Source organism: Synchiropus splendidus, chromosome 3 (assembly GCF_027744825.2).
Source record: "Synchiropus splendidus isolate RoL2022-P1 chromosome 3, RoL_Sspl_1.0, whole genome shotgun sequence".
Lineage (NCBI taxonomy): Eukaryota > Metazoa > Chordata > Actinopteri > Syngnathiformes > Callionymidae > Synchiropus > Synchiropus splendidus.
In genome coordinates, this window is record NC_071336.1 from 3,822,049 (window position 1) to 3,844,570 (window position 22,522).

General features: G+C 40.3%; 1 protein-coding gene across 3 annotated transcripts; it reads left to right on the plus strand.

The window, feature by feature from the left end:
- Window positions 1–333: 333 nt before the first annotated feature.
- LOC128756163 (Kv channel-interacting protein 4-like) lies at window positions 334–17,151 on the plus strand. 3 transcript variants are annotated; one of them, XM_053860445.1, is made up of 8 exons: window positions 334–634; window positions 9,991–10,115; window positions 10,702–10,771; window positions 11,582–11,652; window positions 12,103–12,210; window positions 14,157–14,261; window positions 15,828–15,890; window positions 15,965–17,151. In XM_053860445.1, the coding sequence occupies exons 1-8, from the start codon at window positions 577–579 to the stop codon at window positions 16,010–16,012; spliced, it is 648 nt and encodes a 215-aa protein (XP_053716420.1). In that variant the 5' UTR covers window positions 334–576; the 3' UTR covers window positions 16,013–17,151. The 3 variants fall into 3 exon arrangements, with proteins under 3 accessions (XP_053716420.1, XP_053716421.1, XP_053716419.1); XM_053860446.1 differs by lacking the exon at window positions 334–634 and adding an exon at window positions 1,580–1,704; XM_053860444.1 differs by lacking the exon at window positions 334–634 and adding an exon at window positions 3,775–4,239.
- Window positions 17,152–22,522: the final 5,371 nt, after the last annotated feature.

The window sequence follows — 22,522 nt, forward strand, 5'->3', positions numbered from 1 at the left end:
TTGGTGTGATATTGATGAATGGCCTTGCAATTATAAACATCAGACAATGTGTTCCTCTTTGGAAGACTACAAGACCAATCAAATTGGAATGCCGAATTGGCTGTCAGCAATCACACTGTGGACATCCAACCTGCTGCAGTAACATCACATAATGCTACTCCAGCTTTATTTGGTCAGTTATTACTTGCATCAAAATTGACGAGATTGTATTCCGTCCAGCGGTTTGGTTTTGTTTCTCGAAAAAATGGTCTCACAAGTGAATCTCCTCCTCCCTGTGTGAAGAGAATGCTGCTAGAATGGTTGTGTCTCTCTCTACACTCGTTTCATGTAACCACTGTGAAGTAGCTTGTGTAGCGAGCAGCAACAAGGACTTTAGTGAAGAGACAGAACAGGACGCAGAAGTTGGAATAATCGCCTCAGCTGAGATTGACATTCAACTGGACGGACATTCATCACGTTAAAATTAAACAAAAATAGTAAGAACAAGAAGATCTGCATTTTGAATCAACCTGGTTGATGCAGAGTTAGTGTGGGAGCGAGATTCCTACTTCACTGATCAAGAGCAAAGAGGACATCATGGGAGCTCTAATGGTCATTTTCTCCCTACAACCCAAACAAAGACGCAAGACGACAGGTAGGCTTGTGAACAATACAGCTTTACACTCATCATTGCTATTATTTTTATTTTCTTGATTCTGACTAGGTTTGTCTTTTTTGTGCATTTCCATCTGTTGTTGCCACAGAAAGTCAACCATCTCTTCATCTTAACCTCTCTTGTCAAACCACCTACATGTCCTCCTTTGTCACATCTATGAACTTCACTGTTATGCTATTCAGCCACATTATCCATTTCCATCATTTCATACAGATATACTTTTCGACTGAATTTATTCATCGCAACTTAAACCTTAGAGTGGCACTGTTTGAGTCTGACTTTGTGTCGGAGAGTTTTACTATTGCTCAGAGGATGAGCCATTTCATTTGTGGGCTGGCACAGACTTTTCTTGCATAATTGCTGCAAGAGCTCTCTGGGGCTGCTGAACACTGAGTGGGTGGATGTAGAATGGCACAACATTCTCTCTGACTCACTTACCAACTGTCAGGATGTTATAACTGTCATTCACTGCTTCTGAGAACCACATAACAGCATTGTTGTGCTCATGACACACATGCATAATGATTGCATTGCTGTGAAACTGCTTTTAATGGTGCAACCAAGAGGTGACTGTGAGGTTGTATTCTCACTAATAATTCCAAATAATACTCTTCTTATAATCATGTTTAGAAGAGTATTAACGTTGTCACAAATGTAAATTTTAAAGCAGCATGTTGCTTTGGTCATCGGTCTGAGCCCTACACATCATTTTCTGCGTCAAGCAGGATGCATTCCCAACCGGCTGTTCTGTTACTGTCATTGTTAGAGAACTAAGTTTTTGGCCCCTTTGGAAGAATAAAATACGCAGTGAGTGTTCCAATATTTCAAAAGTGGCATAATAGCCATAAGTCTTATATTACCTGTTATGTTCTGTGAGTTTGTCGTGCTTTCATTTTGTTATTTCCTGTCGGGTTCCGTGTTTCCTTTTCCTTCGTTCCCTCCAGTTTCCCGAGCGACACTGCTGGCAGTCATCAGCTAATCAAGCTTTCCTGGATTTTAACACCTCGGTACCAGCTTGTGTCGCCTGATGGTTGCTTCGCGTCCTCACGGTAGACTCCTTCGACTCTTGTTTCTCTTGTGCGCTTGATTACCTAAATTCTGTATGTTCACCAAAGGTGGCCAATTCAATTCCCTAAAGGGCCACATGAGAAACTGTTACGGTTGTGAGGGGCCATGATCAAAAGAAAGACAGCGATGACTACAAAACATGACAAAAAAATATTCAAAATATATACTTAGGTATCAAGGACAATAAACCTAAGAAGATTAAATGTAAGTAAGGATATTAAGAAGTGTAAATGTGCCATGAAACCTACTAAAATATTTAATTTTATATGCATTTAATTGGAATAAAAATCAACATAACTATGGTGCCGAGGAATAAGAAAAACAAAAACAAAAATGGTCAATGAAAAGAAGAATATTTACTGCTGAAGTGGTGGCAGTGACTAAGAGAACAAAAAAGCAGAAAAATTACAACATGTATGTATAGTTTTAGTCTGACGTCAGGAGGGCCACGACAATACAGGCATATGGCCCCCGGGCCGCATTTTTCACACAATACGCTAATTTGGATAAAGTTAAGTAAAATGAATATCCCACAGATTGACTTTCACATGTTTTCCACTTCTGTTGAATGCAACCACTGGCAGCAGTATTCTTCAACTGAAATGTTCTCTTCTCATGGACAAAATACAGTTAAAATGCTTTCCCCAGCCTTTCACAGTTAACCTCGCCATCCAAAACAAATGGCTAACCTTCACCATTACTCTGAACCAAACTTAATTATAATGACACTGTTTTTTTGAAGTCTTCATCTTCAAATTGATTAACTTCGTGGGGCAAACCAAATGTCCTCACAAAGTCATACGTGTTTTGTCAAGAATTGGTCCCCACAAAGTAGCATAAACAAGCGCCTACCTGCACACACCCACAACCACATTATTGTGAGCGGAGCGGAAGCTTATGTGACAATGTGCAATGAAGGCATTCGCAAAATAAACAATCTTTTGCCTTTAAAATGTGTCTGTATCTTTCACAGCATTTACTTATAGCAAATACTGTGATTTTATGTGAATAATTGTATTGAATTAATCACAGAATCTCATATTAATTATATTACCTTTTTTTTTCTTTCTCCCACCGATAGATTATGAACAATCACTGTCATAATATGATAACAGATTATTGATGCTGTCTCATTATGAATTGCAGACTAAAGATCACCCAGATCCATATTTAAATCCACAAAACAAGAATATAGCGTAGTCAATATAACTGATACAATAAACATGAAAGTAAAAGAGTAATTCACTAAACTCTGAAAATTGTGTGGCACTTTTATATATACCTGTATATAGATTAAAAATGGACAGACAAATTACTGAAGTGGTTCACCTGTTCAGGTTTTCTTTGGGAGAGACGGAGTGGTTAACAATGAGTATATCAGAGGCACATGCATAAATGCATAAATTACTGGAGACGTAGTTAGAGGGCCCACACTCAGGTGGTTTGGTGGTGGATGTAGAGAGAAGAGACAGGGAAGATGTGGGCGTAATGTAGGTGTCAATAAGAAGAAAAAGGAGCTGACTTGTGGCAACCCTTGACGGGAACTATTGAAGGCCAGCGGATGGCGCTCTCGTCACGCGTCTTCATGCACATGATTTTTAATAGATTTTTTTTTGTAAAGTTATATCTTCAAATCATCAAATATCACCACAATTTCTGCCACATTTTCACACACAAACACGCTTGTATTTCTGCCTTTGTGGGGACATTGTGAGGTTTGTTATTGTCAACATGCTTTCCCCAGCCTTTTACAATTAACCTAACCATCCAAAACAAATGGCTAACCTTCACCATTACTCTGAATCAAACTTAAACCTAATTGTAATGACCCTGTTTTTCTTCATCCTCAAATTGAGGTTTAACTTCATGGGGCAAACCAAATGTCCTCGCAAAGTCATCCATGTTTTGTTCAGAATTGGTCCCCACAAAGTTGGATAAACAAGCCTACACCCACACACACCCTCGCACACACACACACACACACACACACACACACACAACCACACTATTGTGAGCGGAGCGGCAGTGAGAGAAGCTAATGCGACTGACACAGAGTTGAGAACTCTACACGAGGACAACCACAAGTCTGCTTCTTTTTCACATGGAACAAAGGCATTAGGAGCAAGCAAATTGGCCCATTTTCTATGTCAGACCTATCCGTTGCTTCTGTGCAGGACTCTACATGGACTGGATTAAGGAGGAAGGGTACCACTTTTCACGGGGCTCGGAGAAAGTGCAAAGAGCCAGGTCCGCTCTGGATTGGATCCAGGGTAATTGGATACCAAGACCAGGAAATATCATTAGTCCTGGTCCTGGCATAGGACACGAGGAGGGAGAGGAAGCTGAGTCAGGCTCTGGGTTTGAGATGGTCTATGGTGATGCTGAGTGGACAGAGGGAGAAGCAATGCTGAGTGCCATCTGGCAAACAGAGGGACTGCAGACTGTGGGCATCGTGGTGTTGGTGTTTGCTTCCATCAAACTACTGCATGTTATGGGGTTCATCAGTTTCTCAGAGGGTAAGAGTGGTGAAATTACCCAGCTGTGTCATCGCACAAGAAAGATTTCTTGCTTCAACTATTACTCTTTCATGTCTTCTTCCAACCCCTTCCTGTGAGAGAACTGACATGTTTTCACAATTCTCTGCAATTATGGGTCACACTTTTCTTATCTTGCCAAAGATATTTTCTTCAAAAAAACCTTCAAGACTATTGCTGTGTTGCTGCATTGTGTAGGTCCTTCAACACTCTTGCATTACAGGCCTGAGAGAGAGAATAGTTTTTCAACTGGATTTCACCTAACCTTATTGAGAATTTATCAAATCTGGCAAATATCACACTTTTCAATGGAAACAAAATGGAGCCGCATCCATTGCTCCATGCCACCCATCGTTGTGTGTCTTGTGACTGTAGCATGCCAACAAATGGGTTGAACAAATTTTGCGATGGCAACCAGTTGTCTGGATGAAGATAATTTGTGGGGCATACTATTGCCATGTTGAACTGGTTAGGTATTTACATTTTTACTTTAATTTTGTGGACTACAATGATGAGCAAGAGTGGGGTCATGCATTATGGTTCATGATGAACACTGAATTGTGACACCATGCAATAGATATGTCTCCCCATTGTTGTGATTGTGTCTCAACTGGACCAGACCACCACTTGAGTAATTTCCAATTCTCCAGAAAGACCGTGTTTTCATTTAGTCTCACTCTGTGTCATAGACCTGCTTCAGTGCGCAGCGCCCAGTTGCACAACTATTGATGTGATGATATTGATTCGGCTTAAAAATGCTGACCTGAATGTCATGTTAAATTGCATTGTGTTGTTTCTTGGTGTGAGAGCTGCTCATTTCACTCACATGGTGTTTCGTACTCACTGTGAGTGATTTTATGTACTGTACAGGAGGAATGTTTTCTACAGAAGCAGCATGCGAGCTTTGTGTTGTAAATTGAGAGGCCCATTAAGGTTATTTAGAATCTATCACTTTCTTTTCCTTTATATAGACAACATAAGGAAACGAATGAAGAAATAAATTCCCTCATATCTGAAGTAAATTTGAAGTTTTCATTACCTTCAATTAAAACACAGAGTAGCCAACATTCAAATAAATGAAGTGCATGAGTTCATCGGGAACACTATTCAACTTTTCAAAATAAAGAAAATAAAAACATATGTGCTGTCTATCAATGTCAATGCCATGATTGGGATAAAAAATGTATTTCTTGAAGAATTAGTCTAAATGATTCATCTTAATTATTTCCATTCTTTAGATGACTCGTTGTGTTTCAAGTCAAATGATTTGCTGTATTATTAGGAACTGTGACTTTCTCCATGAACATTGCTTTGCCACTGTTTATTTCAATCTGTTCCAGTAATTACATTTGTATGACTTACACGTGCCCGTGTTATATAATGTTGCATTTGATACACTAGATATTGTGCAGTCGAAATTTTTACTTTGATTTCACAGAGACTGAAAAGGAAGAGCAAAGAACAGTTCTTATAATTTCTCCCCCTTATTCCCATTTTTACTGTCAGTCAGTGACTTCTGGTCTAATCCTGAGGACCTTGTTGACAAAAAATGCTAGTTGGTAGTTTTTTTTAATGACTCCTTTGTGAGCTAGTGAAATACTCTCAGGCCTCAATTTTCTTTTGATTTTACAACAATCTGGTTTATGTTTGTCGGATGTTTTGTCTAGGGTTGGGGCGTTAATTTCCGTTTTTTAGTTCTGTAGGGATCAACAAAGTCTAATGCAAGATGATAAGTGTAATTGAGGCGGGAGACTAATTCTTCTGTGTTGAGATGTGATAAAACAGCTGTTTCAGAGAATTACTTGGCTGACTGAGAGTTAAATGTTCATAGTTCTTACTATAGTATGGGCCTTGATCTTATCTCAAATAAGCTGGTAATTGGTCTCACACATTTCACTATAATATTATCTGGAGATTATATTTATGCCAGAGTAGATAACTAGCTTGAGGACATGACTTTTAGTGTGAGTAGGTTTGAAGTTGAAGGAGTCTATTGTGAATTATATGATAAACATCGCCTACTAGTACAAAAACAGATAGCACTAGAAGCCATACAGAGTAGAGTAAAATAAAAAAATAAAAATAAGAAGAATTAATACCTGAGTGTTGTGTTCCCCCCATACCAAAAAGGCTATTATTGTAGTTGTGGCATTTTGGGAGATTAATCAGTTTTCAAGTTTCTCCATTTCCTTTTTAGTGTCCTCGATTAATGTTTTCAGATTGGAGCCATCTGCAAACAGTACATTTTTAGAAAGCCTTGAGGGAGTATTTTTCTCTGTGATACTGACTTTGTTTAATGCAGTTGAATGTGTTCACAGCTGGAAAGTCCCCACATCCCTTCTGAGCCATCTGAGCTGCTCCACTCAGGTGTCTTGGGAAGAAAGGTCTTTTTGTAATAACATCTGTGGTGGTTGCAAACCTTTAAATTTGAATGAAATTGTAGAGCTGGAGGGAATGTGGGCAGGGATATAGCTTTCAGATGATCCGCTCTCATTACTGATCTACATTTATCTAATTCACAACGTGACATCTTCCACATATGGATGCTCATTTTTTTTCCAATAACACTCATGTCACTCATTTGTCTTTCTAGTCATTAAATGAAAAACAGCTGTATCACTCTCACCCCATCTTATCCAGATGCACTCCACAGCAGAGGACCACATCCGTTTGTCACTAAACCCACAAGAGTATCTGCAACCAGTACAACGTCAATAGAAAACATCTTCATAAATTTACTCGGGAAGAACATCAGCAGTGGCCTGCTATATAACGATTTAAGTGACCACCTACCAGTGTTGATGAGTTATACTGACCAAACAATGAGGACCGAACGGGAACCCAAGAGAGACTGAAGACTGACTATGGAGAAGGAAACTAAACTTTTAAGCTCTACAGCAAGTAGACTGGAAATTGGTTCACACAAAACACCTAAATGATACTTGCATGATAAAAGCACTGAAAAATATCATAAAATGTTGTATAAAAAACAGCACAAGAGGTCATGGATCACTACGGGGACAACAGAATGTATGTGAGAACCATCAAGGGACCACTTGATCCAGAAAAAGTGGCAGCAAGGAAATGTTCAAAATTGAAAACTAGAGGAGGAGAACAGGGGCAACACCAGGGAAACCAGGGTAATCAATAGCATTTCTTAAAACTAAGAACATTACCAAATTACAGCAGTGTGGTACAGTGGAAGAAAGAGAGCACATTAAAAAAACAAAAACATCAGACCTACACTAGCTAAGCAAATGCGAGCACAAAATAAAGCACAAGTGAAAAGCTGTCATGAGAAGATCGATGTGATGCATGTTCATGGGTAGAGCAGTGAAGCAGGACATTATGGATGTGGTATATAGTATTGGGAAGAAAAACTGTAGCACATTTACATAAAAAAGGAAAAGTTGTGGAACCGCTCTTTGTCTGGTTTGCAACTATAAGACTGGCATAATATCTCCCAATGTGGTATTCATGAAACACTTTTGTTTCTGTGACAACTGCAGCTCGTAATGTTTGGATTTCGGTTGGAGATCAGTTTTTGAAGGGATTTCTTTCTGTTACATTAATGTTCACACATTGCTGTTTTGCTCCCGCGCAGTGAAAAATTGCTTGCCACTGCTCGCTCAGCTTACATCTTTTGCACACTCTCAGGTCATCTGTTTAGCCAACAACAGGGATGTGTGAATGTGTGGAATGTGTGAACAGACCTGTCTCTGAGTAGAGATGATTGAATTGAACAGTCTACTGTGTTCATCCAGAGTTAAAACAAGAATGAATTCCTGGCCTATGCAAACTTCAAGAGCAATACTGTTTATTTGTAGCAAGGACTATTCCAAGAGTGGCTCCAGAACCGTTCTAAAGTTTACATCTACAGGAACTATCTCAGACCTGTGACAATCCATGTTCTTCTAGTACATAATGACTTTTTTCTAGATGATACACAGAGAATGGTTTTGCATTTATGTTACAGAGGCCCTTATCCCAGAAATTTCAGCGGCTTGGAAAATTGAAAATTGAAAATTATTTTCAAATTCTATACAGGACGTTTTTGTGGGATTTTGATAGCCTTGTTCCCTCTGGTCTGTGGTTGGTCACACACTTTCAGTCTTCTTTCCTACAAAAAAATAACTGTACATATCACTTTCAAGTGACCAAGTGCAAAGGGGGGGGGGCTTCGTTAATAACAAGTGTGTCAGTGTTTCTTCACACATTCATTCTGGGGCAGCATGAGCTCAGACCTATGTAACAGATAGTGTTAAGTAGGTCTAGTACTGGATTCATTACACCATTGTGACTGTGACTTCTAAGTGGTTCCTCAGACAATTACATGGTAATAACAATATTGTGTCTGTTTAATTAAAGTACAGGTTGTGTCCCTCTTAAGCACTAATGGTGAACTCCGTGCTTTGTGACAAACTTCATTCAAAGTAAACAATCCCAGAAGAGGTGTCCATCACTTTTTTGTTCTTCTTTTATCTGTCTATTGCTCGAATGGTAGAATGTATATTAACATAGTCTGTTTGCCACAGAGCTAATGTCGTCAGTGTCAGAGTGAAAAATTCTTGATGCATAGAATTCAGAGGAACCATCAGACATTGGACATGTGGGAAAAAAGTGTAGTTCAATGTGGTTTTAAGTTTTAATATCATTGTAAATATTGATAATAATAAATATTACTTCATAACCTACAGAAATGCAAGTGAAAGTTGGTGTTTTCCACAGAAACAAAAAGTACAATATGGCAATACAGTTTTTTGATTATCTGTAGACCAGAATGACAAGCAACCCATAAAGCAAAATACACCACACTGAAAAAAATAAAAATAAAAATAAAATAGATTTCTAATGTTATTGGACTACCGTTTACTGTAAACTTAGATTCAATTTACACTTTGAATCTTTCAAATGTCATATCTATATTTAAAAGTTAACCATTTGTGTTTAGAGTGGAAAGAAATTCACTCATCTAATTGGAATACATACCAATTAGATTATTATATATACCCAGCGGAGGACATAGCGTTTCACAATACTTTTACAGATGTTTATCTGATTCACTGGAGACTCTTCTTCCTCATCTTTGATGAATGGGCATCATCACGGTCGTTTACAGCAGCACCGTGAATGGTATCCTCCCGAAGATCGAAAGTGCATGTAGAAGGCCAATCTGTGTCGAGTATTCCAGAATGGCCAGTCGCTGTGGGGGATGATTTTATAATTACCAATGACCCTTTACCCAATTATCACACATGAGCAATTGTCCACTTGGTGCTGCAACTCCAGTTTTGTTCAGGTTCACATAGCAGCGAGATCAGATTCTCTGACACATATTGAATGACACCTGGAACTGCATCCGTCTCGTACACGCATCCTATATTTAACACTCCTGAGTCACAATGTCCAAACCTGTTGACAGGTAATTTAAGATAGTGATCGAAGATTGCTGGTGGCAGGTGTGTACAACAACAAAAAAATAATGATGACACACATTAATCATAAAGCAGAAATCTATGCCATTTTGCTGTTACTTGGTGCCCTGACAATATCTACTTTAGAGGGCAGTCCTTTTCTATTTTGTAATGTCTTCACCAGCCACCCTCCTTATTTGTTAGACTCCAGTCAGTCTCACCCTTGCACAACCTGGAGTTGAAGCATTAGAGGAGTTTGAATACCATGATGATGCATTCACTTGCTCTTTCAAGTCTTTCTGTCTCCTTAATTTTCCAGACAGCGTTGAAGATGAGCTGGAGCTCACTACAGCCCGCCATCGCCCAGAGGGATTGGAACAGCTAGAGGCTCAGACTCAATTCTCACGAAAGGAGCTACAGATCCTCTATCGCGGCTTCAAGAATGTAAGTAACTGGGCCAAGTGCAACCTAAGCAAAATACACAACTGCCAGGGATTTAGATTGTCTTGTGAACAATTCACCAAAATATATGATTTGTATTTGTTTGTGTGGGCATAATGCACATAAACCTGTCCACAAATGTTTTTCCGTCACACTTTACACCTTTCACTTACAATTCAGTTGTTCTTCTGCATATTTATTATTATTTATTATGTAGTCATTGTAGTTGTTTTTCTTTGAAATGTATTATTGTTACAATTCCTTTGTGCATGCCTTCAATAATTGATGTTTCTGGACAAGTACAAGTACAAAATGAGTTCACTAGGTCAGCAGGTCATGCCTCTGAGTTCATGATGTAAGATTAGACATCCTGGTCACACAAGATCAAGCGCTGTGAAAAGCACAGTCCGTGTAGTTGAACTCTTGTGTACAGTTTTCTCAATTAATTAATTAACTATTTATTTATTTATTGCTCTTTTATTTTCAGTCCCCATAGTAAGAACGGTCATCTGGATGACTGCGCTCTCTCAACCCAGGGATTGCTCAAACTGCCCTTCAATACTAATGACTTTTTCCTGTTGTCCACTAGGAGTGCCCCAGTGGAGTGGTCAATGAAGATACATTCAAAGACATCTATGCTCAATTCTTCCCACAAGGAGGTTTGTACCGGTTATCTTGTGCCTGTGTGCCCTCAAACACACACAGACACACAAGTTTGTATTCCTGTCCATGTTTGGACATTGTGAGGATCTCTCATTCCCATAAAGCTTTCCCCAGCCTCTCACTCTTACCTTAAACATCTAAATCAAATGGCAACATTGACCAGGACTCTTCACCAAACTTACATCCAATTATAATGACCTACTTATTTTTGAAGTTTTAGCCCTCAAATTTAATCTTGCAGCTACACCGTCCCAATTATGCCAAATATCCTCACTAGGAGGACACACACACACACACATGTTGAGCTTTTTCTTTGGGGGACCACTCATAGCCATAACCTTTTTCCCCAGCCTCTCACACTAAACCTAACCATGGCTAACCCTAACCTGAACTCTTAACCCAACTTAACCCCAGTTATAATGCAAAGCAAATGTCCTCACAAGTAGTGTTTCCAAGAATTTGTCCCCACAATTACAGCTATACAAGGACCAAACAGATGCACATGTTGTTCATGTTTGTGAATCAGCCCCACCACGCTAGTGTCACCTTGTGGATGAGGTCACAATATGGCTCAGCCGTTCAGTGTTCAAGTGAGGACCACTGGGTAGTGATGGGCTGCTGTGGCTTCGTGAAATGGCGTCCTTATTTTCAGAATTCAGAAGGCGGAGTGTACAGTTTTACAATGGCTGTGACTGAATGAGGACACTGTCTCATGAAGCCTGACCAGTAACTCGCTGCCAACTTATTGAATTTTGAAATATCTTTTGATCCCACCCCAACACTGATTTTTGTATTTGTAACCATAGATGCTTCCACATATGCACATTTCCTCTTCAGTGCTTTTGACACCCACCACAACGGCTCCGTCAGTTTTGAGGTGAGTGACGAGTGTATAAATTTAACAGATTACATTCCCATCTCGTTACTTGAGAGCAGAAAACCCCATCCAGTCAATCAGTCTGTTCTGTCCAGTTGTCCATTTGTGAGTGAGTCTGTGGCACAGTTGTTCAAGGTTCTTAGCACCAAACCAAAATGTAGACACCATTTTAGATGATTTTTTTTGTAGCTGTGGGAAACAGATAGCTTCATCCTGATGCTTTCATTCTCCTACCACTCAAGGGTCGAGACGTTTTCTGGATATACATTTGTTGAAGACAGCAAAAGGAAACATGACTTGCTGCACGATTGATTTCCATTACATTGTCAGTGAAAAAAGGAAGGAAAGAAAAGCAACATACTATTTACATGACAGTATGAAAACATCCTGTTTACTGTCCTGAACCTTTGCAGCTCTTCTAATTTTCAGGTGGTGTTCTTTCTCCTCTAGGACTTTGTATTGGGCCTCTCCATCCTCTTGCGGGGAAGCATCCAAGAGAAATTGAATTGGGCTTTCAACCTTTATGACATTAACAAAGATGGCTATATCACAAAAGAGGTATGGTTATTTATAGTGTTTGTGTTTAATAGTTAAACCATAACTGATCGACTCCAAGGTATAGTGCTATATCTCAAATATAAAAGGTCCAATATAAAATTTGATTTATTTTTCTTTTTTATACCTGTGACTCATGAGCAGGATATTCATTGGGTACACTTGATATTGTAGCCCAACTTGGCTGGATAATCCATCTGAATTATATTATTATAGTTCGAGACTCAGGACCACTTGTTTATGGTCTTTGTCTTGACTGGCCTTGGCTGTCAATAGTCTTGGTTTCGGGTTCTCTGTTTTAAAATGGCTTAAAAGCATAATTTATTTTCTTTTTCATTTTTTTAAAAACAAACCAGAAAAATCATTCTGATCAATGCAAATTAAAAAAAATTAGCAAGGCAGACAGCACAGATACCACTTCAATTTTCATCAGACACACCGAACAAAACACCCAAAACACCCACAATTAATGGATAAAAATGGATAAATTTTGCTAGCTCTGCATCACCTAGCCAATTGCCATCTAGTGTCTCACGTAACAGGTCATTTGCGTTATTGTGTCATTGTGAATTATAAATCAGTGAATATATATATATATATATATATATATTTTAACAAGTTGATTTGTTTGTTGTTTAAAATGTAACAGTTTGCTCTCCAGACAACACGGAAGGTTTGTCAGTGCAGGAGTTCCTGGTCCACTGATTTCACTGATGTTCAAGACACGTCACAGCTAGGATGATAACAACAACAAACATGGAGGAATCCGTTGAGAATACGATACTTGGACTTGTGGGGGGTTTCATTTTAAGAAACTGCCTGATGGAAGCCTCGATAAGAACGTGGTTTTGTGCAAATTGTACAAAAAGGAATTGGCATACCACCGGAGCACATCAAGCCAATGATACCACCTGAATGCATAGCATTTTTCAGCAAGCATCGAAACCACTGGAGCTGTCCTGGTAGAAATGCCACCTTATAGACTTAGACTTAGACTTTCTTTATAGTCATTGCACAAAAACATATCACTATATGATGGCAACAAGATTTCGGTCTGAGGCCTCCGGTTTCCAAAAACAAAACTATACCTCCAAAATGTGGAATTGTTGGACATTTATTTAATAGGACTGTTTTGGTACTTAAGTAAGTACTTGAAATGCCGGCTTAACTGTTAGCTGTTTAATCTGTTTGCTTTTGTTCAGGGATGTTTTTCGCTACACAATGGCCAGGGTTTCCACTACTCTGAATGTACTTGAAATTCTTATTATTTGAGACAAATATTTTCAAGACATTAGAGCTTTACTTTAAATAAGGTTATATAAAAACTTGAATATATCCACCGTTGTGATTTATTGTCAAACTGATGCAAAAGAAACAGTATTTTGTTGTTTAAATGTATGTATGGGTCTATCATTTTATTCAGTAATCTACCAAATTCATTAAAATTGAAAAATGTGGCTTCTTGTGGCAAACATTCTTATACTATTAAATTGTGATTAATCATGATGAATTAATCACAAATTGTAATCGAATCCTACCCCTAATATATATGTGCTGTCACCATTAACTTCCAGCAAAAAATAGCTTTTCTTTTTTTAATCCTTAAAGATGACTGCGATGCCCTGGAGCCAGAGCGTCACTGCTCCCCATATATACAGTATAATGTGTATATATATATATATATATATATATATATATATATATATATATATATATATATATATATATATATATATATATATATATATATATATATATATATATATATATATTTGAATTTGGAGGGAATGTTGCCAAGTCTGTTGTTTTCATGGCAGATAATTAGGTCGATATTTTTTTATATTACAGTACTGATTATTATTATTATTTTTATTCATATAGTTTTTCTAATGCTAAGCCTTTATAAGATGCCGACCTTGCATTATCCAAAACATTTGTGATATTTGCAGGAAATGCTCGACATCATGAAGGCCATTTATGACATGATGGGCAAATGCACACATCCTGTTCTCAAAGAAGAGACCCCACGCCAGCACGTCGAGATCTTCTTTCAGGCAAGTGAGGCCTCAGCATTGTTAACTTTATTTTCTAGAGGTATTAGTACTGCAAATAGTGGCCAGGGAAATTATAGGAAAACAACAAAAGATTCCTTTTAATTCTTGATTACCTGTTTTATTATGATGCATAATATTGCAGTAATACCAACCCTAACCCTGCAGAGGAGCAAATATGGGGTGACTGTCGACATAAATCCACTGGTAAAAGACTCACTACTCATAACTTGACTCACTGTGCCTTGCATACAATGACTCAACAAGGCATTGCTTTCTTTGTGACGCAGGCCGCCAGGGGGAGAGCTGAGGCGAGCACCAGTGTTCCCTAAATATTTCAATTTCCATTCAAAGAATATAGAACAGAAAACCAAAGAAGATGGCTGCAAGAGGTGCAGTGCAAACATGTGGGCCGCTCTTTGCCCACATCTGATGTAGTATACAGTCATCAACGGGTCATTTTCGAAGTATATGTACAATACCCAATGGCTAGATTTGTACTAGTAGGGTTAACATCGGAAGCCATTCAACAACCAGAATCTTGCCCTGGCTTATGGGAAAACTCATGGTGCTCTAGGAAAAGTGAACAAATACAACACATGACACATGTACAAATATTGTACATCATGCCGACAAGAACATGGCATTCCCCATCATCCTTAAGTCTTGACTTCCTCATCAAGACGTCTACCATTCCCATCTTGGGAGAGTGAAGCGTCCGAATGGGTTTACTTTCCATCCTTTTCCTGGTTCAGCCCCCATCTAAAATCAGTCGCCATTCTGTACGTGGTCATCGCAATAGGCATAAGAAGTTCAAACAACCCTCCTTGAACTAAGGGAACTGAGGCTGACTTGGCCCAAGTATGCTGTGGACGACCAAGGAAAATATCTGTGAAAAAACCCCGTTCATTTGCATTAAAGAGACCTATTTATTTCCCATGAATTTGTCTGTGTACTGTCACTTGCTCTGCATTAAAAATTACATTGTCCAGTTAACTCATGAAGAGCTGAAACATCATGCACATTTTTGGGGTTCTTTAAAAAAAAAACTTGACTATTAACGGAGCCTGTAAAAGGCTGATTGTTTCAGGTTGTCTTCCAGCTTGATGTAATTTCATGACTTGACTTGTAACTTGTGGGAGCATGTGTGCGGGAGGTAGGACCAATCCTAGTATTAATATTGTGAATAGGCTGCCTCTCCTTTTTCGATGGTTACGTCCACAAAGAAGTTCAAATCGGCTAACATAATACATCAACTGCAGTGCCTCAAATGCTTTGTTCATGATTTTACAACCTTACTGTGCAGTGACAGTTAACAAAAGGAATGTAATGGTTAATTGGTGATTAATGTTTGAATTTTAAAAATGTGCATCTACCATGTTGCAACATCCAAAAGGAAATTAAAACATCTTGCACCAAATTATGAAATGCTCTATTTTGTACTGTGTATGATGATAAGGTTTTTATTTCATGGTTTTAATTCCTACTTACAGCAGAAAATGATCCGTTTTTTTTTATTTTTTTTTATTGTAACAAACTGTTTAATCCTCTTTTATGTCTTTGCAACAGAAGATGGACAAGAACGAAGATGGTGTTGTTACGATGGATGAGTTCATTGACAGCTGCCAAAATGTAAGTATGTGTCGCCGACTGTATTAAGTCCCACCCAAGAACTAGACCACACTAACGACGGTGCGTGTTTGCAGGATGAAAACATCATGAGATCAATGCACCTCTTCGACAACGTTCTCTAACTTTCAGCTGACTGTGGAGGCTAATTTTCGAATCCAAATGTGTATTGTGTGCTTTGCAGCTAGTGAAGTGTTTTCTGGACCACCTCGACAAGGGGTGCGGTGATGTGATGTGAACACACTGGAATCACTCATTATATATGCCATTTGGTCTCTCCAAAGAAATAAAACGTTTTTTGAAAAGCTAAGTTTTGAATGATGGCTCTGCTTCTTTCTGCAGCTTCTTAGCTTGGCACTAAACACATTCTTTCTTCATTGGTTCTCTTTGTAGTTTCACTGCTCTTTTTGTGTGTGCGCATGGTCAGAGCTGAGCGTCAATTTCTTTCCTTTCTTTTCATCCCTATGCACAAGTACAAACTGAGTAATATAATACTTTGAGTGGGAGTGTTCATACACTCACAATAAGCACATTTCTCTGCATGGCACGGCTGATTCACAAGGGCCTGTGACCTGCACGCCTTGTTGCCTGTGGCCACTAGAGGGAGCAACAGATGGCCTGATTCCAGTGTGTTCGCATGCAGATTTAAGTGATAGATGGTGGTTGGTGGGTTCTATTTAAAGAAAAGTAGATTAGGATTAAGATTGCACTGCATTGTTTTATTTAGTGTCTATTAGATTAGCATAGAACTCTTGCTGACATTTACTTCAACTGACTCAACAGGACCATGACCCTGACGGTTTGCTACCAAGGCACACACACTTGCCTCTGTTGTCTTGTCACTGTACTCAAGATGCAGTTTCGGCTCAATGTTATTTAAGTCGAGATGAATCATTTTCCTTCTGAAAACCATGTTCTGATTATTTATGGTAATTGTGCAGATTCTCAGTCCCACACCATCCATGAGGCATGCAACACCCTCTTTGACTTCAGCCATCACACACAAGTTTTCAGGTGCTCAGTTAATCCCGAACAACTGGTACTCTCCTGAGGGTGTTATGAACGTGGTGTATTAAGCTGATTCTTCCGTTAATTGTAAATTATTTTCCTCAAATTTTCTAGTGGTGGGGTTTCTGGGCAAATCCACAGACGACTGATGACATCTGATCGGTTTATTTTTTACCTAAAATAAAAAAGCAGTGTAATATTTATAAATGATCATATGATTTGACTTGTTTTATGACAGGCACTTTGCAGCAGAACAACTGAGTGTTATACAGAACAACATGCTGAATAAAAGAGTTGTACGCACTTGGAACTCAATGGTATAATTTGTAAGAACCTGAAAATAAGACATGGTGTCAAAACGATTGAGAACATATTAGGACCGCTTTGAAGAATATGCAATGCCAAAGAAAAACACCTTATTCGCCACACAGAAATTCCACGAAAAAGTGCAAAATATATATAAGACACTAGAACAGTTTTTCATGGAGCTGGAACTGCTTGTGAAAGACAGTACATACGCAAATGAAGATGAGATGGTCTGGACCGCAGTGTTTGAAGTAAACTCAGACAAAGAGAGTCAGAAACTTTTGAATGACGGTTCCGAAATGACTTTAGATAAAACACAGGACCATCAAGACCATCAGTTGGCGATTCTAATGAATCGCGTGAGCAAACGGTACATGTTTTGCATCGACACACATCAAAGGGTACTGTAACCATGGCAACCCCCAGACAGAACAAAGCGCAGAGGAACTTCAGGGTGACACAACAGAAACCAGAGGCATCCTGTTACCTGCTGCTACTGTGTAAATCAGGTTCACCAGGACAAGGAGAATTGCCCAGCAAGAGGCAGAAGAGCGCTTCAAATGCGGAAGGTTATATAATTTTGTGTGTTATAATGAGCAAGCTGATGCTGCCAGTGAACTGCTAAAGCACAATGCAGCTTTAAACTTTAAGTCCCAGTGGACACTGGTCCCCAGCTAAATGCAAATATCACAACTAGGGAGAGAAAAGTAAATCACAGACTACTACACTGAAACTGACGGGCTATGGAGGAGAACAACCGCCAGTCAAAGAAACATGCTCTCTAAAATGCAAGTATAAGGAGAAATGTCTGCTGGACTTTTGTACTGTGGATACTCAAGCCCCTCCACTCCTTGGACTGAAAGCATGTCTGGACCGGAACTTGATTAAGGTGACGTCAGAATATAAGGATATGAACTGGACTGAATGAGCTACAGACCTTGACGCCATATCTCTGAGATAAGCCTGAGTGAAAATAGAAGCTGAAGACCAGGATGGAGCTTCATTCAGCTTAGGCTCTGGCGATAGCTCCACAGATCTAATGAGCCAAACGATGTGTGGTCACTGACCTCCAAGAGGACTGAACACCATAACACACAAAAAAATCTCTCCGATTTAGGTACTGCTGTCCAAGTAAATCGCCAGGGCCCTCACTGGACAGAGGCAAACCGCTTCCTCATTCTGATGTGGCGGTGGAGAAAATGCTCTTGGAGAGAGGATCTGTGACCTGAGCGATCATGTAATAGGGATAAAGGAAGGATTCGGTAGAAGCATGACCTAGACCCTATCGTCACCAAACAACATGGTGGGTTTGTAGACAGCGTCGACAAATCCCCCACTCACTTTGCAGACACCAAGGCAAGAAGGAGTGCCGTCTCCAGGGGCTCGAACAGTGCCACGCACAGCCCCTCCAACATGGTCTGCAAACTCCACCGGGGAATAACAGCAGTAGCAACCAGTCCAACTCTATGAGCACCTCGTAGAAAACGCTTGACACCCGGATGGCTCCTGGCGGAGTGATTGCGCGAACACGGCAAGCGTCGAAGCAGCACGCCCTTTGTCCAGCAATTCCTGGGCAAGGAGCATGATGTGGCAACCAGTCCCTTCTCCTTGCACTAGTTGTCAAATACCTGCCATCTGGATGTAGAAGCTTTGTTAGTCGATGGAGCATGAACACTCTGGATTGTATTGACCACTGAGTCAGACAACCTCAAGTTGCCCAAGCTCACCCTTTCAGCAACCAAACTTTGAGTGGACGTCCCAGGACAGAACAAGACCTGATCCCTCCCCCCCACTTGTGTTAGGGCCCATGGCACGTCTGGAAGTGGCCAGGGATATCCCACTGACAATTTGACCAAGTCTGGAAACCACCATTCGAGAGCCACTACAATCACTGACAACTCCTGATCCCTTATCCACTGCAGCAATGAGGGGAACACATAAAGCTGCCCCTTTGGCCAGACAGGATGTGCTGGAGCATCCATGCCCAGTGGGAGGTAGTCAGACGCGCTCAATGAGAACTGGAGGGGACATTTCCCACATTTCCCGCTTTTGTAGCGAACGGCTCTTCATTCATTCTGGCATTCCTCTCCCAAGGCTCCCCCCTTGACATCCTGTCCGCCCCTAGGTTCAGGGAGTAGATGATGAGCTGCCCATATCAAGATGCTTGCAACCACCCTGTCTAATGAGATAAAACACCACGCTCGAATTATCAGCGACCTGAACATCACGTGATTTCCTCTCCTACATGAAGCACTCTTTCCACTGCCATCCATCCCAGCACGTTTTTGCGGCGGGCGCGACCATAGACCACCGGCACTGTCCTGGCCCACCTCCGCAACTTGACAGAGACGCATCCATGAAGACGTGTGAGGACTTACTGCACGTTTTAATTTTGATTTTTTCCTCTTCAGTATGCTTTCCATCATAATCACAAAGCAGAGTGTCTTTAAACATGTGGACTACCGATTTAGTTAACTCATAAAACCCCGCATGAACAACACAGAAAACTACAGTTAAAAATGCAACACAAATTACAGCAAAGACCTGGAACTGGATAAGACCCAGGATTGCTGCGCAGCGAACATGCAGAACAAGGCTGGCATCAAAAACGATCAAGTGCTGACCCCGTGTGGAGAAGTTGCGACACTACCCTACATGTCTCCTAAGAACCTTGCGCCAGCAAGATTTTGGAAATGGCAGGGAGGTGCTTGTTAAATATCTGCTTCCATCATGTCTGATAGAGACTCGCATCTGCAGACAGAGGCAGCAAAAGCCATGATAAACAACTTATCAGATTTGTTATGAAAATGTCGAGTGAAAAAAAGGACGATGAATATCTTGTCACAGGGTACATCAGAACCTCGAATTGAGTCAGTGCTAAGAACAGTTATGCTTCAGAGTACTACCTACCTAAGTCTGAATGTAAGGACAATTCATCTGCATTCACTAATTCATGAATTCAAAGAGTAACTTGGTGCATTGTTGTTGTTCAGAGAGCATTGGTGCCATTGAGAGCAAAGTCATTACCTAAAAAACACTGAGAGCCATAAACATATATGTTTATTTCCTATTCATATATTTAATTTAAGAAACTGTGACCCACATTGGCGTTTCTGTTCAACTCTTCTGTTCACTTGGAAATTTTCCCATGCAGCCCCAGTGGGTTGGGCTGGTGAGTCAGTATTAGTGTCACCTGTTGGTTTAGTGCTCACTTCTTTACTTCCTACACTGTGTGCAGCATATTTATTGTGAGTACATTTATGCTGCTGAGTATTTAAACTCAGTCTGAACTGCTGAGTGCAGCAACGGCACAGGCTTGACGCTTTGTTTCTCTATATACAACAAGAAATAGAGTACTTCTTTGTACAGTTGGGCGATATCAATGGCGGTCAAGAGCACTGACTGGTCAACTGATTTGTTTGTATTTGCGGTGCGTAATATCTGAGCCAGTCCATGAAGCTACGGACCGTGAGTTGCTATCCCTTTTTCTTCTTCTTCAAACGGGTTGACATGGAAACACACTGGACAAACAAAAGCCAACTGAGCCATTCTTTGTTTTTAAAAGTGCGACATGGAGAAATTCATTTTCTCCATGTGCAGTTAAAGGCAAGCAAAACACTTCAAATTTTTAATTTGGAATTGTCTTGGCATTTGCACCTGGTATTTGCATTTGAATTTATTTTGACTATCAGTGTGATTTTGGACAGATTTTATCTCCATGGACATTTAATTTATAAGGAGGCACATTGTGCCTAGTTCATCTCTCAGGGTTAGTCAATCCCCCCAGCTCCCGAAAGTAAATATAGCTAAGTGTGTTGTTCTTGCTAAATGTATTTACTTTGGTATACATTATCACCAACATGCTATGGCAGTTAAATTGAACTTTGACATTTTTAAAATGAGTTATTTTTGCTCCTTATTTTTACGATTGCTTATGTTCCTCAACACGAAGCAGAGACTATTTTTCGACTGAAAGTATTTTTCTATTTTGTTGTATTTTTTGAGGACTTTTGAATAGCTATTTCATTACTAACTGAAGCATAAGCAGTATTAAATCACAATCAGAATCATCTTTATTGCCAAGGTCAGTGAGGATCCAACTAGGAAAGTGCTTTGGTGATGGTGGTTCCAAGGAAATGGAAGGAGTCCACGAAGGAAATGCGTGACTCAGCCATCATGAGGAGGGAATGGAGGAAATGTGACTCTCTTGATGTCCATGATCATCTCCACTGTCTTCAGGACACCAGCCTGTCCACTACCCTCCTGTAAGATGACTCATCTCCATCTGAGATGATCCTGATGGAGGTGGTGCCATCCGCAAACTTGATCAGCTTCACAGACTTCTGGCTGGAGGTGCAGCAGTCGGTGTACAGGGAGCAGAGCCATGGAGAGAGTATATAGCCCTAATGAGGGGCAATGTTGATGGTCAGAGTGTCTCAGACAGTTGTCCCCATCCACACGCCCTGGCTCCAGCCGGTCAGGATGTCCATAATCCACCTGTAGTGGGAGTCAGGCACGTTGCTGACGAAGTTTGTCTTCAAGCAGAGTAGAAATCCACAAACAAGATCCTGGCATAGGTTGCTGGGGAGTCCAATAAAGTTGTCTGTGAACACTGAAGCCAGCTCAATGGATGGCCGGGGGAAACACTGTCCGGACCGGCAGCTTTCTGAAAATTTAGCTCCCTGAACGCAGAGTTTCGCTGTGAATCAAGGTTTGTCATTTGCATAACTCACCTTGGTGCGAGTTGGAACAGAGCACTCTTCACAGTCACTGATCCATGAAGTCACAGTGTCTGTTTACTCGTCCAGATTATTGGTAGCAGCCCTGAACACCTCCTAGTCTGTGGTCTCCATTGAAGTCTGAGGCTCGTCTACAATTTCAATCTTCATTGTTGATAGAGGGAGGGCGATAAAAGCATTGTGCAGCAATGTGTAACAGTGACCCAAAACGCTCTGTTTTCTGGTGGGCCATTTTACCACCTGCTTGTGCCCGGTAAGCTCATCGCTCAGGTTCGCCTTGTTGAAGTCAACCTGCACAATAACAGGAGAGTCTGAAAAAGTTTGCTCCACATGCAGGACCTGGTCTGCTGGTGCGTGCAGAGCCTCATGAACTTCCACGCTCAGCGGAATGTACACAGATGCCAGATTGAATGAAGCAAACTCACTCAAAATGTCTTTCACTGACTCAATCGTTGATGTAGAAACACATTCCTCCACCTTTGGTTTGAGCACCGGAACATGGCCTATGTGGTGAAGCTGGAATCCAGATGAAGCGCAGTGCAAAATGTGGATAGAGGTGTTTTTCAAACATTTATTCAGGGA